The 14,629-nt window shown below is 40.6% G+C and overlaps 1 protein-coding gene across 1 annotated transcript in view; it reads right to left on the reverse strand.

The window, feature by feature from the left end:
* Nucleotides 1-1,763: 1,763 nt before the first annotated feature.
* Nucleotides 1,764-14,629, reverse strand: part of LOC132533868 (large ribosomal subunit protein eL31-like) — a 101,193-nt gene continuing 88,327 nt past the window's right edge. Inside the window, exon 2 of the mRNA XM_060176633.1 lies at nt 1,764-3,242. Coding sequence (XP_060032616.1) covers nt 2,882-3,232 — 351 coding nt within the window. The 5' untranslated portion in view covers nt 3,233-3,242 and the 3' untranslated portion in view covers nt 1,764-2,881. The remainder of the gene's footprint in view (nt 3,243-14,629) is intronic.

Here is a 14,629-nt window from a genome sequence, read left to right on the forward strand (position 1 = left end):
TAGATGTCCGTAGGTATGGGGCCTCATTTCTGGGCTCTCAATTCTATTCCACTGGTCAGTGTGTCTGTTCATGTTCCAGTACCAAGCAGTTTTGATGACAATGGCCATATAATACAGTTTGAGATCTGGGAGTGTGATGCCTCCGGTTCTGTTCTTTTTTCTCAAGATTGTTTTGGCAATTCTAGGTCTTTTCTGGTTCCAGATAAACATCTGTAGCATTTTTTCTATTCTCCTAAAAAATGTGCTTGGGATCTTGATGGGGATAGCATTAAATTTGTAGATGGCTCTGGGTAATATATTCATTTTGATGATGTTAATTCTTCCAACCCATGAACATGGAATATCTTTCCACTTCTTTGTGTCTTTTTCAATTTCTTTGAGTAGTGACTCATAATTTTCAGTATACAAGTCTTTCACTTCTTTGGTTAGGTTTACTCCTAGATACTTTATTGTTTTTGTTGCTATAGAAAAAGGAACTGACTTCTGGATTTCAATTTCTTCTAACTTAGTGTTTGCATAGAGGAACGCCACTGACTTTTGAATGTTAATTTTATAGCCTGACACATTTCTGTATTGCCTGATGATTTCCAAAAGCTTCTTGCTGGATTCCTTAGTTTTTTCCATGTATACTATCATGTCATCTGCAAATAAGGAGAGTTTGACTTCTTCTTTTCCAATCTGTATGCCTTTAATTCCTTGCTCCTGCCTGATTGCTATGGCAAGAACTTCCAACACTATGTTGAATAGTAATGGTGATAGTGGGAAGCCCTGTCTAGTACCTGATCTGAGTGGAAATGCTTCCAGTTTTTCACCATTGAGTATGATGTTGGCTGTAGGTTTGCTATATATAGACTCCACTATCTTCAGGAATTTTCCATCTATTCCCATTTTTTGTAGTGTTTTGATCATAAAGGGATGTTGTATTTTGTCAAAGGCTTTCTCTGCATCTATTGATATGACCATGTGGTTTTTGGTCTTGCTTTTGTTGATGTGGTGGAGACCAGAATTTTAATAGAGATTTACAAACCTTTCTTATTTCAAAGTTCTATGCCCTCCAAAATGAAAGATTATTAGACTAACAGGTATAAATCAGTGAGTGATTAATGCTGCTTTGGTGTACTGATTCTAATTTGTTTATTGTGAATGTTACATAAAACAGTTTTGTCAGGGGGGTAGATAGCATAATGGTTATGCAGAGAGACTCTTGTGCCTGAAGTTCCAAAGTCCCAGGTTCAATCCCCCACACCACCATAAACCAGAGCTGAGCAATGCTCTGGTTAAAAAGGAAACAAACAAACAAACAAACATTGTTTTGTTGGTGTATACTTTATACAGTAGACCGTATATTTGATGATTTGATCAGTTCTCAAATCTTAGGAGCTCAATTTTACACATTAGAAACTTGATGTTAGGAGAAATTGTGTCTTTCCCAGGAATCAAACTCTTGTATGTTTTCTGTATCTAAATTTTGTGTTCTTCTACCCACCCCATCACTATTTCCCCCCTCAGTGACTATTTTATAATTCAGGCACATAGGAAACCTATATAAATGAATTGTAAGACCAGATTCTTATGTATCTGGGGAAGAGGTGAACACTGGGTATATACACCATGTTCCATTAGCAAGGCCTATCTATGCCCCCCCTTTTTTTTTTTTCATAAACACCATTCCCACCATCGAAAGACTATGTCCCATCCCCTTCCCCCCCCCATGAAGCTGAACATCCACCCTCACCCTCCACCCAGGGATTTTATTTGGTGTCCTACTACAAATTTAGTCTGATCCTGCTTTGAGTTTCCCTCAAAGGGAAACTCTATGCCCTTTCTTAATGAAAGCATTCCATTCATTTAACACTTTTATTCTTAAGCCTCATCATAGCTAAGTTTTAAATATTTATTTATTTATTCTCTTTTTGTTGCCCTTGTTGTTTTATTGTTGTAGTTATTATTGTTGTAGTTATTGATGTCGTTGTTGTTGGATAGGACAGAGAGAAATGGAGAGAGGAGGGGAAGACAGAAAGGGGGATAGAAAGATAGACACCTGCAGACCTGCTTCACTGCCTGTGAAGCGACTCCCCTGCAGGTGGGGAGCCTGGGGCTGGAACTGGGATCCTTCACGCCGGCCCTTGCGCTTTGTGCCACCTGCGCTTAACCCGCTGCGCCACCACTGACACCTGACTGACTCCCGACAGCTGTTTTTTTTTTTTTTTCCTCCAGGGTTACTACTGGGCTCCGTGCCTGCACCATGAATCCACCGCTCCTGGAGGCCATTTTTCCCCCTTTTGTTGCCCTTGTTGTTTTAGCCTCGTTGTGGTTATTATTATTGCCATTGTTGATGTCATTTGTTGTTGGATAGGACAGAGAGAAATAGAGGAGGGGAAGACAGAGAGGGGGAGAGAAAGATAGACACCTAAAGACCTGCTCCACCGCCTGTGAAGCTGGGGGCTCGAACCGGGATCCTCACCCCGGTCCCTGCGCTTTGCACCACATGCGCTTAATCCACTGCGCCACGGCTCGACTCCCTAAGTTTTTAATTAAAAAAATATATATACATATATATTTACTGGATAGATACAGAGAGAAACCTAGAAGCAGAGGGAGAGAGAGTGAGATACTTGCAGCACTGCTTCACTACTCATGAAATCTTCCCTCTGTAGGTGGGAAGGAGGGGTTTGATCCTGCGTTCCTGCATATTGTAACGTGTGCACAACTGGGTGCTTCACCACCCAGCCCCCATAGCCAAACTTTTAAAAGCCCACTTCTTTACTTGCCGTTTTCTTCTTAGCACTGAAGTCTGACTTCTGCCTTTACCACTTTTCTCGCTAAGGTAAACTTAATTATTATTATTATTTGTTTTGTAATTTTATTTGACACTTAATATTTAGTTCTCATTCACATTGACTGACTGTAGGTTTTTGAAAGTGGTGACAAGTACATAGGTAACCAGTGTATACAGCTTGTTTGGTGAATCTTCATCCTCAATGCGTTTTCTGGACAATAGTATCCTTATTCCTTTGGCCCAGACAGCTCTGGTGAGCCTGGTGTCAATGCGTACATCTGGAATGCCCATCTCTTTAATGGAAAATTTCTGGATCGCATTGAGTGCCCAAAGAGTGCGCTTCTTGAAGCCCACGCCTTGGATACGCTTGTGGATGTTGATGTACTTCTGCGTCGCCACCTCGTTGATGGCAGAGAGACCCTTCTTTTTGCTGCCCTTCTTTGTGGGAGCCATTCTGCGGGGCCTAAATAGGAAAGGCGGTAAACTTTATTGCCCAGCTAGCTTTGATGGCAGGAGACAGACGACCAGGGACTCATGGCTGAGCTGGGAAGCAGTGCAATGCTTATTGAGAAAAGAATCTGCATTTATAGTTTCCAGGAAGGAAGTGGTACAGTGGAAAACAGGATGTGACTAGGAGAGGGGGTGGAGTGAAAAGAGAGTGCGAACCAGTGGGGATTAAACCAGTGCCCTGCAGACAGGGTGGGTCTCAGACAAAAACAATGATTATGTAAATAGACCAACACTTTATTAGTAATTTTTTTTGCATCCAAGGTTATTAATGGGGCTCAGAGCTGGCACTACAAATCCACTGCTCCAATGATGATGATGATGATGATGATTATTGATGGGACAGAGAAATTGAGAGGAGAGAGGAAGACAGAGAGGGAGAAAGACAGACACCTGCAGACCTGCTTCATGGCTTATGAAGCAGCCCCTGCTGTAGGTGGAGAACTGAGGGCTCGAACCAGGATCTTTGTGTGAACCCTTGTGATTTGTACTATGTGTGCTTAACCTCAGGCCCCCTAGGGTAACCTTTAGACAGTCCAGCTGGAATGGCTGTCCTTACTCACAGCACGCCCCCTCCCTTTAAATTATTTATGAGAGAGAAGAGAGGGCGAGAACTAGAACATAACTTTGGCACATGTGATGCTGGGGATCAAACTCTGAACTTCATGCTTCAGAGTCTAACTATTTATCTACTGCACCACTTCTCAGACCATTAAAAAAAGATTTACTTTGCATATTATGTATATGAGAGAGGGATTTCACATAAGGCACACACAGAGAGAGGATGTCATAGCACGACTCAGTTGAGCTATTTCCCTAGCCATGCAGCAGTATCTCTGATCAGACCAAAAGGCAGCCATGTTATCATTTTCCATAGCAACAACTGATTATTTATAAGTAGACCCCTGAATAGTGTCAGTTTCCCAAAAGTTTGAAACTGGACCAGAAAGCCAGAGAGTTAGAGTGACTGGTGCTAGGCTGGTGAATGGAAGCATGTTTAAGAGGTCATCCAGCACTCTCAGAAGGCTAGAAATGGACCTACCCTATGACCCTGCAATTCCTCTCCTGAGGATATATCCTAAGGAACCAAACAGACACATCTAAAAAGATCTGTTTATACCTATGTTCATAGCAGCACAGTTTGTAATAGCCCAAAACCTGGAAGCAACCCAGGTGTCCAACAACAGATGAGTGGCTGAGCAAGTTGTGGTATATATACACAATGGAATACTACTCAGCTATAAAAAATGGTGACTTCATTATTTTCAGCCAATCTTGGATGGCCTTTGAAAAATTCATGTTAAGTGAAATAAATCAGAAACAGAAGGATGAATATGGGATGATCTCACTCACAAAAAAAGTTGAAAAACAAGATCAGAAGAGAAAACAATAAGCAGAACTTGGACTGGTGTATTGCAGGGTCTTGAGATTTCAGGTCCTGGAACAGGATGGCAGAGGACCTAGTGGGGGTTGTATTGTTATGTGGAAAACTGGACAATGTTGTGCATTTACAAGCTGTAGTATTTACTGTTGACTGTAAAACAATAACCCCCCCAATAAAAAAAATTTTAAAAGCTCATTCAGCCTCTGCTCCAGAGCAACTGCTTTGCTTTCTGGGCTGGAGGACAGAGCTCCCACTCTTCCACTGACTTTTTAAGCTACCACTTTTCTTGCTTTCATTATTTTCTGAAGCTTCCTGCTCAGAGACTGTTAAATAAACACATTTATCAGTAGTCCCTTTTCTCTTTAAATCCAGTGGACACTGTTGTCAATTTCCCTCCTTGAGACTCTGTCCCTGGCTGAAATAACAATGATTAAATACAGGACAACCGCACAGAATTTTAAAATTTCTTTTGGCTGATGGCTATACAACCTCCTCCTCCTTGGATTCTTCAATAAGATTTGATCTTCAGCTACTAGAATAATCTGCTTTCTCCATCATTAAACTCTAAACTCAAAGTTTTTACTAAAACTTGTTAAATGACTCTTCCTCTTCCCACTTTTTGAACTTCGTTCAAAATGAGTGTTAAAAAAATAAGTGATTGGGGGCTGGGCAGGGTAGCTCAGTAGTTTAAGTGCACATGGGGAAGTGCAAGGACTGGCATAAGGATCCTGGTTCAAGCCCCCGGATCTCCACCTGCAGGGGGATTGGGTCGCTTCACAAGTAGTGAAGCAGGTCTGCTCCTCTGCTCTGTCTTCCCCTCCTCTCTCCATTTCTTTCTGTCCTATCCAACAACAGCAATAACAAGGGCAATAACAATAAACAACAATAACAAGGGCAACAACAAAATGACAAAAAAATAAATGGCCTCCAGGAGCAGTGTATTCATAGTGCAGGCATTGAGCCCCAGTGATAACCCTGGAAGCAAACAATAATAATAAGTAAATAACAATGATTAAGCACACAATTATTTTAAAATTTCTATTGGCTTATGGCTATACAGCCTCCTCCTCTGAATCTTCAGAAAGATTTGATGTTTAGCTACTAGAATAATTTGCTTTCTCCATCACTGAACTGTAAACCCAAAGTTTTTACCAAAACTTGTTAAATGATTGTTAGTTATCTGTCAGTTCCCCAATTAGATGTGTCTTGTAATCCACCACGTTCAGAAAGATTTAAAAATATTTAATTGTTCAACAATTTGTTTGGCTTTGTATGTTAACTCTCTTTTCAGCCACCAGGTTCCAGATGCCAGCAAGACGCTGACCAGACTTCCCTGGACAGAGGACCCCATCAATGTGTACTGGAGCTCCGCTTCCCCAGAGTCCCACCCTACTAGGGAAAGAGAGAGGCAGACTGGGAGTATGGATTGACCGGTCAACGCCCATGTTCAGCAGGGAAGCAATTACAGAAGCCAGACCTTCCACCTTCTGCAACCCACAATGACCCTGGATCCATACTCCCAGAGGGATAGAGAATGGGAAGGCTATCAGGGGAGGGGATAGGATATGGAGATTGGGTTATGGGAATTGTGTGGAACTGTACCCCTCTTATTCTATGGTTTTGTTAATGTCTCCTTTCTTAAATAAAAAAAAATATGATACGAATTTACACTTTAAAAAAAAAGAAAAAAATTTCAATGCTATTTTATTGATTCTTTTTCTATGGTCACATGCTTTATGTATATCCTATCAAATACTAGCAGTTATTGATTATACTTACTCAACTTGTGGAAAACATCTAATATACAATCTAACAGACGTAAACAATCCTCACTATTAAGGTAGATATACTTGATATATGTATCTGTTTTATGGTTCTATTTGGCTTCTGGTTATGTGTGTGTTTTATTTAATGGCATCATAACTGACCCATATGTTCTGTTAATGTTCACATTTCTCTGACTTTACAGCTTCTTGTATTTTGTTGGCATTTCTAAAGGGCAATTATAGTCTGGAAATTGAACATTGGGATGATTTCATTTAATCTACAAACTATTTTTGAAGTTATTTTCTTCCTAATACTTTCATCACATAGCTTATCTGATTCAGTCAATACTAGTTAAAGAAATAGTAACATACGCACTTAACTGGCTGCACCACCACCCAGCCTAAGTTAAAGAATTAGATGCAACAATAGCAACAATAGATGCAACAATCACACTAGCATCTTTGTCAGCTGCTAGTGTGATTAAATTATATTTCTACAATTGCTGTAATGGCTTCTAGTTTGTATTAGAGGAAGAAAGAGGAGGGAGAGGGAGAGAGGGGGAGATTGGTCATAGTTCTGGCAGTTGGTAGTACTGGAAGTGGAACTTGGGACCTTTGAAGCCTCAGGCATGCAAGTTTGTTATATTACTTCTGTTACCTCTTTGGCTGGATTTTGATTTTGATTTGGTTTCATTTAATTAAGTAATTAATTTTTACCTTCCCACCCTGGCTTTTGATTTTAAATAACCACTTCAATCCTTAGTGCACAGGTTGGGAAGAGATTATCATAACATTGGGTAATGTGACATATTTAATAAAATTCATGAAGCCAGTGTAAAGTGTTTGGAAGTTAATGTGACTAAAGGTGAGCTGCCTGCCTTCACTGTGAGTGCTACTGTCAGTTTAGTTTAAAAGTCCGTCATTGAAGATTAAATGTTCCTGGGGATTTTGGTGGGACCCAGTGTTGCGGTAGAGATAACGCTTGTATTACAAAATCAAGAAAGTTAATTTAAACTGGGAATGTATTTGAAGTTGGTTGTGATACATATAAACTTCATAATTGCTTCAGTAATATTGCTGGTAACCTTCAGGTTGCTATGAAATAAAAGTCAAATCAGATTTCTTGACTGATAGAAAAAATGGAGACATGTATTTACCTGATTTAAAGATTTGCTGTGAAGTAGTAGTTTTAGTGTAAGGATGAATATACAGATGAATTAAAATATGTAGCTTACACATACATTGTCAGGAATTTTTTTTTTCCTCCAGGATTATCGCTGGGGCTTGGTACCTATACTACAAATCCACTGCTCCTGGTGGCCACCTTCTCTCTATTGTTGTTGTTGCTGTTATTATTGTTGTTGATGCTGCTGCTGTTGTTGGATAGGACAGAGAGAAATTGAGATAGGAGCTAAAGACAGAGAGGAAGAGAGCAAGATAGATCCCTGCAGACTTGATTTACTGCTTATGAAGAGACCATTGTGTATACATACCACAACTTTATTAGTCACTCCTCTGTTGTTGGACACCTCAGCTGCTTCCAGGTTTTGAATATTACAAATTATGCTGCTATGAACATAGGTATACAGAAATCTTGGGATGGATATGTTTGGTTCTTTAGGATATATCCCGAGAAGAGGGATTGCTAGATTTTAGGTTAGTTCTATTTCTAGCCTTCTGAGTGTTCTCCAGGACACTCACCACAGGGGGTTAGAGCAATTTACATTCCCACCAACAGTGCAAGAGGGTTCCTTTGTCCCCCATAGCCTCTCCAGCATTTGTTGTTGCTATTGTTTCTGATGTGTGACATTCTCACAGGGGTAAAGTGGTATTTCATTGTTATCTTCATTAGCATTTCTCTGGCAATCAATGACTGGAAGCATTTTTTTCATGTTTGTTGGCCTTGTGGATCTCTTCCTTGGTGAATAAATTGTTATTTTAATAGTTGAGAGGAAGACATAGTATGAATGCAAAGGCTAGACAGGACCTAGTTGCCTGGAACTAATTCCATAATTTGTTTATATGGTGAAGCTGAGTCCAACAAGGTCATGAGCTTTTCTCAAAACCTCTTAGAATCTGGGATTTTTATTCCCCTTTCTTTCTTTCTTTCTTTCTTTCTTTCTTTCTTTCTTTCTTTCTTTTTTTTACATCCAGGGTTATCGCTGGGGCTCAGTGCCTGCACTACGAATCCACTGCTCCTGGAGGCCATTTTTCCCATTTTTGTTGTTCTTGTTGTTGTTATTGTTGTCATTGCTGTTGTTGAATGGGACAGAGAGAAATTGAGAGAGGAGGGGAAGACAAAGTGGGGGAGAGAAAGACACCTGCAGACTTGCTTCACCACTTATGAAGTGACCCCCCTGCAGGTGGGGAGCTGGGGGCTTGAACCAAGATCCTTACGCCAGTCCTTGTACTTTATGCCATGTGTGCTTAACCTGCTGCACTACTGCCCAGCTCCCACTTATTCTGATTTTACACTCAGATTATAGTGTGATTCAATTCTTCATTCACAAAGTGATTACAGGAAGCTTATTTATTTGTCTGATATTATGCCAGGCGTTAAGAATATTTACTGAATGAAGCAGATACCACCCCTTTTTGCACAGGACTTAGAATTATTTAAGAATTAAATGAGCAACTGCAGTAAAACCAGAAAGTGTCATAATGAAAATCATGCAGACAAATTCATTCGTTCATTCATTAATTCATTCATCAAAAAGTTAGTAAATGGAACAAGACAGGACTAGAACTACTTTGGGGACCCACCAAATCACCAGAGCATCCAGAAACCACAATTTTGCCCAGACCTCCAGCTCTACCCAGTTGAGAAACTTCTCTAAAGAACAAGGCTATCAAAGATCACCTGAGACTGCAACAAGATGAGACTGGAACTACTTTTGGAACCAACCAAGTCACCAGTGAGTGAAAACACATGTGGCTTGTGGACAGAGAGGGGCCTAAGGAGAGATCCCTGGGGCTAAAGCCCATATCTACTCATGAATGGCTGGTAACAGTCTGGCAGTTTGCCAGCTGAAGAGCCACCTCCAGTCTATTTTACCAACAAAAAGACTACTGAAGGGAGAAGAGGACTCTCCTAAACTTACCAAATGTAACTGTGAGTCTCCATTTGCTACTGCCCTCGGAGGCTGGAGCAGCAGGGGGGAAGCCCTGTGCTGACATGGGGAAAGAGAACTGACCAGGAAACAGGAGAAGATCTACACCCTGGGTGGTCTAGCAGTGGGGCTGTATAGTGGGAGCCTTTCCATATTCTCTCCTGATGAGAACATGATGAATAATTTCTTGGAACCTACAGACTATAAATGGAACTTATTTAGAAACTCACAGTGCCCAGAAGTTCTGCCCATCTTGCAGAGAAGTTGAATTGAGCCTGAATCTTTGGATCCTTGGGGTGTGGGAGTCTCTTTGCATAACCACTGTGCTATCTCTCCCTCACCCTGCTTTATCTCTTAGTCAGGAGTGAGTGATTCATCTAAAAAACCTGCTTATAGGTAAAAAGCCCTTAGGCTACCATAGTCTACAGGGAAGAAAAATAACAAAAGAGGCTTTAACAGCCACTGTGATTCAACTCAGGGATTGAGACAACATTGAACTGTTAATTCCCACAACTGTGACCTCTTTAAGTACCTTACTTAGATACAAGTCAATCAGGCAAGAGTGATCAGTGGATTGAAAAGTACTAAAAGAAGGACCTCATAACACACTATAATAAAGGTTAAACCAAGAAAAAACATTGGAGAAATGAACTAGGACAAAAGTCCAATAAAAGCCCCCTAAAGGTAGGAACATAGGAAAATGATATCAACATCCAAATGCTAGCTAAAGAATTAGTCAAAGGAGTGAGGAAAGAGTTTGAAAAAATTGTTATCAGAAATGCAGAAACAACAGATGAGACTCTGAAAGAAAGCACCAGCTGTGTTGAGGTAATTAGAGAGCTGAAAGCTGAAATAACTGAGCTAAGAGCACCACTAGCTGAACAAGCTAATACAGCATCAGAACAGGGTAACAAAAATAGCTAAGCTCCAGAAAACAACAGAGGGGAGAGAGAATACAATAAATGAGGCAGAAAACAGAATTAGCAAGATTGAGTATGAATTAGAGAAAACTAAGAAAGAAGTAAGAGATCTCAAAAAGAGATTAAGAAATACTGAAAATAACAACAGAGACATATGGGATGACTTCAAAAGAATCAATATATGTATTACTGGCTTGCCAGAGGAAGAAAGAGAGGGAGGGGAAGGGAGTATTCTACAGGACATAATAGATGAGAACTTCTCTAGTCTAGAGAACATAAAAGACATAAAGGTTCAAGAAGCCCATAGTGTCCCAAACAGAATTAACCCAGACTTAAGGACACCAAGACACATCACATTTATCTTTTTAAGATTTTATTTATTTATTAATGAGAAAGATAGGAGGAGAGAGAGAGAAAACCAGACATCACTCTGGTACATGTGCTGCCGGGGATTGAACTCAGGACCTCATGCTTGAAAGTCCAATGCTTTATCCACTGTGCCACCTCCTGGACCATGACACATCATATTTAGAATGAAAAGGAATAAGGATAAAGAAAGGATCCTGAAGACTGCAAGAGAAAAACAAAGAGTCACCTACAGAGGAAAACCCATAAGATTAGCATCAGATTTCTCCACACAAACACTACAGACCAGAAGAGAATGGCAAGATACTATCGAGAGCTCAATGAGAAAGGCCTTCAACCAAGACTACTGTGTCTTACTAGACTGTCATTCAGACTTGATGGAGGCATAAAAACCTTCTCAGACAAGCTACAACTGAAGGAATCAACTATCACCAAGCCTGCCCTTCAAGAAGTTCTGAAAGGTCTCCTATAAAAAATCAGATCACCATAAAAATGCTATATATCAGAACATTCTAAAAATCTACAATAATGGCATTAAAATATCTTCAATCTATCAATAAAAGTCAATGGCCTGGATTTACCTCTTAAAAGGAACGAAGTAGGGAGATGGATCTGAAAACACAATCCAACCGTATGTTGTCTGCAGGAATCCCATGTAACTCAATAAAACAAACACAGACTCAAAGTGAAAGGATGGAAAACTACCATACAAGCCAATGGACCACAAAAAAGGGGCAGCAACAGCTCATATCTGACATGCTAGACCTTAAAATAAATAAAATTTGGGGGTCGGGCGGTGGCGCAGTGGGTTAAGCGCATGTGGCGCAAAGCACAGGGACCGGAGTAAGGATCCCGGTTCGAGCCCCTGGCTCCCCACCTGCAGGGGAGTCGCTTCACGGGCGGTGAAGCAGGTGTCTATCTTTCTCTCCCCCTCTCTCTGTCTTCCCCTCCTCTCTCCATTTCTCTCTGTCCTATCCAACAACAAAGCAACGTCAACAATGGCAATAATAACCGCAATGAGGCTGCAACAACTAGGGCAACAAAAAGGGGGAAAAATGGCCTCCAGGAGTGGTGGATTCATGGTGCAGGCACCGAGCCCAGCAATAACCCTGGAGGGAAATAAATAAATAAATAAATAAATAAAATTTTAAAAGATAGGGATGGACATTATTTAGTGCTCAAAGGATCAATCAATCAAGAGGACTTGATGATTATCAACATCTATGCACCCAAAGAGAGGCCATCTAAATTCATCAAACATCTGCTGAAAGAGCTACAGCAATATATTAACAGCAACAAAGTAATAGTAGGGAACTTCAACACCCAACTTTCTCAACTTGACAGATCATCCAGACAGAATCAATAAAGAAATGAAGGAGCTAAATGAAGAGATAGATAAACTAGAACTATTGGTCATTTTCATAGTAAAAATGGTGATTTCACCATTTTCAACCCATCTTGGATGGAGCTTGAAGAAATCATGTTAAGTGAAATAAGTCAGAAACAGAAAGATTAATATGGGATGATCTCACTCACAGGCAAAAGTTGACAAGATCAGAAGATAAAACACTAAGCAGAACTTGGACTGAGTTGATATATTGTACCAAAGTAAAAAGACTCTGGGGTGGGTGGTAGGTGGGGGAGTTCAGGTCATGGAACAGGATGGCAGAGGAACTAGTGGGGGAGTTGTATTGTTGTGTGGAAAAATAAGAAATGTTATGCATGTACAAACTATTGTATTTACTGTTGACTGTAAAACATTAATCCCCCAATAAAGAAATAAAATAATTAATAAATAATTAAAAAGTAAGTGGCTCCTATGTACCCGGCACTATTTACATATAGTGATGTCACCATAGAAAAAAAGACAAGAGGTTTGAGCCCCCAGCTCCCCACCTGCAGTGGAGTCTCTTCACAGGCAAGTGAAGCAGGTCTGCAGGTGTCTTTCTTTCCCCCTCTCTGTCTTCCCCTCCTCTCTCCATTTCTCTCTGTCCTACCAAACAATGACGATATCAATAACAATAACAATAAAACAACAAGGGCAACAAAAGGGAATAAATACAAAAACTTTTTTTTTAAAAAAGACAAGAGTCTGTCCTCATGGAGCCTATGTTGTAGTAACAGAATCTACAATAAACATTTTAAGATAACTATGTAACATGTTGGAAGGCAACAACTAAGCGCAAAAACAATGATAGAACTAGGTAAAGGGGTCAGGAATGTGGGGAAGGGGAAATGGATGTCTAGAGGGAGGGTCTCATTGAGACTGTGCATCTGAAAGAAGACTTAGAGAGGAGGCTGAGAAAACCACACAAATATTGGAGTTGGAAGAAAAGGGGGATGTACCCAAGGCTGGGTGTATCTAATAGGTCTACAGTCTCCATTTAAGTCAGAATAGCCAAGACGCCTGTGACCAAGGGGAAGGTAAGAGAGGAAGTTAACCACAGAGCAGAGAACACTTTCTAGAGGAAGTAATGCTGCTGGAGACAAAATGGGGAACTGAAACTGCATCATGGACCCAAAAATTTGAAGTCAAAGCTACATAATCCACAACCACTTTTTAAGTGCTTTCTTCATAGGCACGCAAATGCTAGGTATAAAAATAAATGAGGAGGGATCTGAAAATCGTGCACCTGGTAGAGTGTACATGTTATGATGAGCAAGGACCAGGGTTCAGGACCCAAGTCCCTACCAGCAAAAGAGGAAGCTTTATCAGTGGTGAAGAATTGCGACATGTCTCCCCTTTCCCTTCCCTCACCTCCCCTTCTTTCTACTTCCTTCCCTCCCCTTCCTTTCTCTTTCCCTTTTCAGTTTCTCTCTGTCGTATCAAATAAAATAAATGAATTTAAGAAAAAAGCAGAAGAATGGACCAGGCTGTGGTGTACCCAGGTAAGCGCACATAATACAAAGTCCAAGGACCTGTGCAAGGATCTGGGTTTCAGCCCATGGCTCCCCACCTGCAGGGGGGGATGCTTCATAAGCAGCGAAGCAAATCTGCAGGTGTCTCTCTGTCTCTCTCCCTGTCTATCTCCCCTTCCTCTCTCAATTTCTCTCTATCATATCCATAAAATGGAAAAAAATGCCCGCCAGGAGCAGTGGATTCTTAGTGCTGGCACTGAGCCCCAAACAATAACTTTTAATAAGTTCTATGTGACTCACAGATTCATTTTTTTTAATGAAACATCCAGGAGGTTATCAACCATTTTATAGAAGAGATTAAAACTTAGCCACTATTTCAGTTAATGGTAGTGTTAAGGAACAATGAGGATATATTTGGTAAAGGTTGTATCAGCAAAACAAAGAAATAATACAGACTTAAAAAGACTCACTTCTGCTTGTTCTGATCAAAATATCTACTTCAAAGTAGATCCAAGGCCTGTGTTGGGATGCACCTAACTTCTGGAACATTTTGGGTTTCCTCTTCTGGGCCCCAAGCCAGGGTAGAGCATGTATGTGCTGCTCTGCACAGCTCCTGGAGTTCAAGGACAGAACTCGTTTACTTTTTGAAGCTCACTCAGATTTTTAGCCAGTTTAACTACTTAGGAAGTCACCCTGCCCTCGTGAAAAACAAACATTTACAAGAGATGGGATGGAATTTTGTTCTGGTATCATGTAGAGAGGCCAAATACTCTAAAGGCGAGTTCTATCAGCAGCAAAAGAAAGAACTTGACATTGCCTTCCCTCAGCAAACTTCCTGATGGGTCCATCTGGAAGAATTGCTTAGTTTAGGGTATAATAAAGATTGATCTTACTTTCTCCCCCTTTCTCTTCTGTTTTTCCTATACTAAAGGAAACTC

The sequence above is a fragment of the Erinaceus europaeus genome, chromosome 17 (assembly GCF_950295315.1).
Source record: "Erinaceus europaeus chromosome 17, mEriEur2.1, whole genome shotgun sequence".
Classification (NCBI taxonomy): domain Eukaryota; kingdom Metazoa; phylum Chordata; class Mammalia; order Eulipotyphla; family Erinaceidae; genus Erinaceus; species Erinaceus europaeus.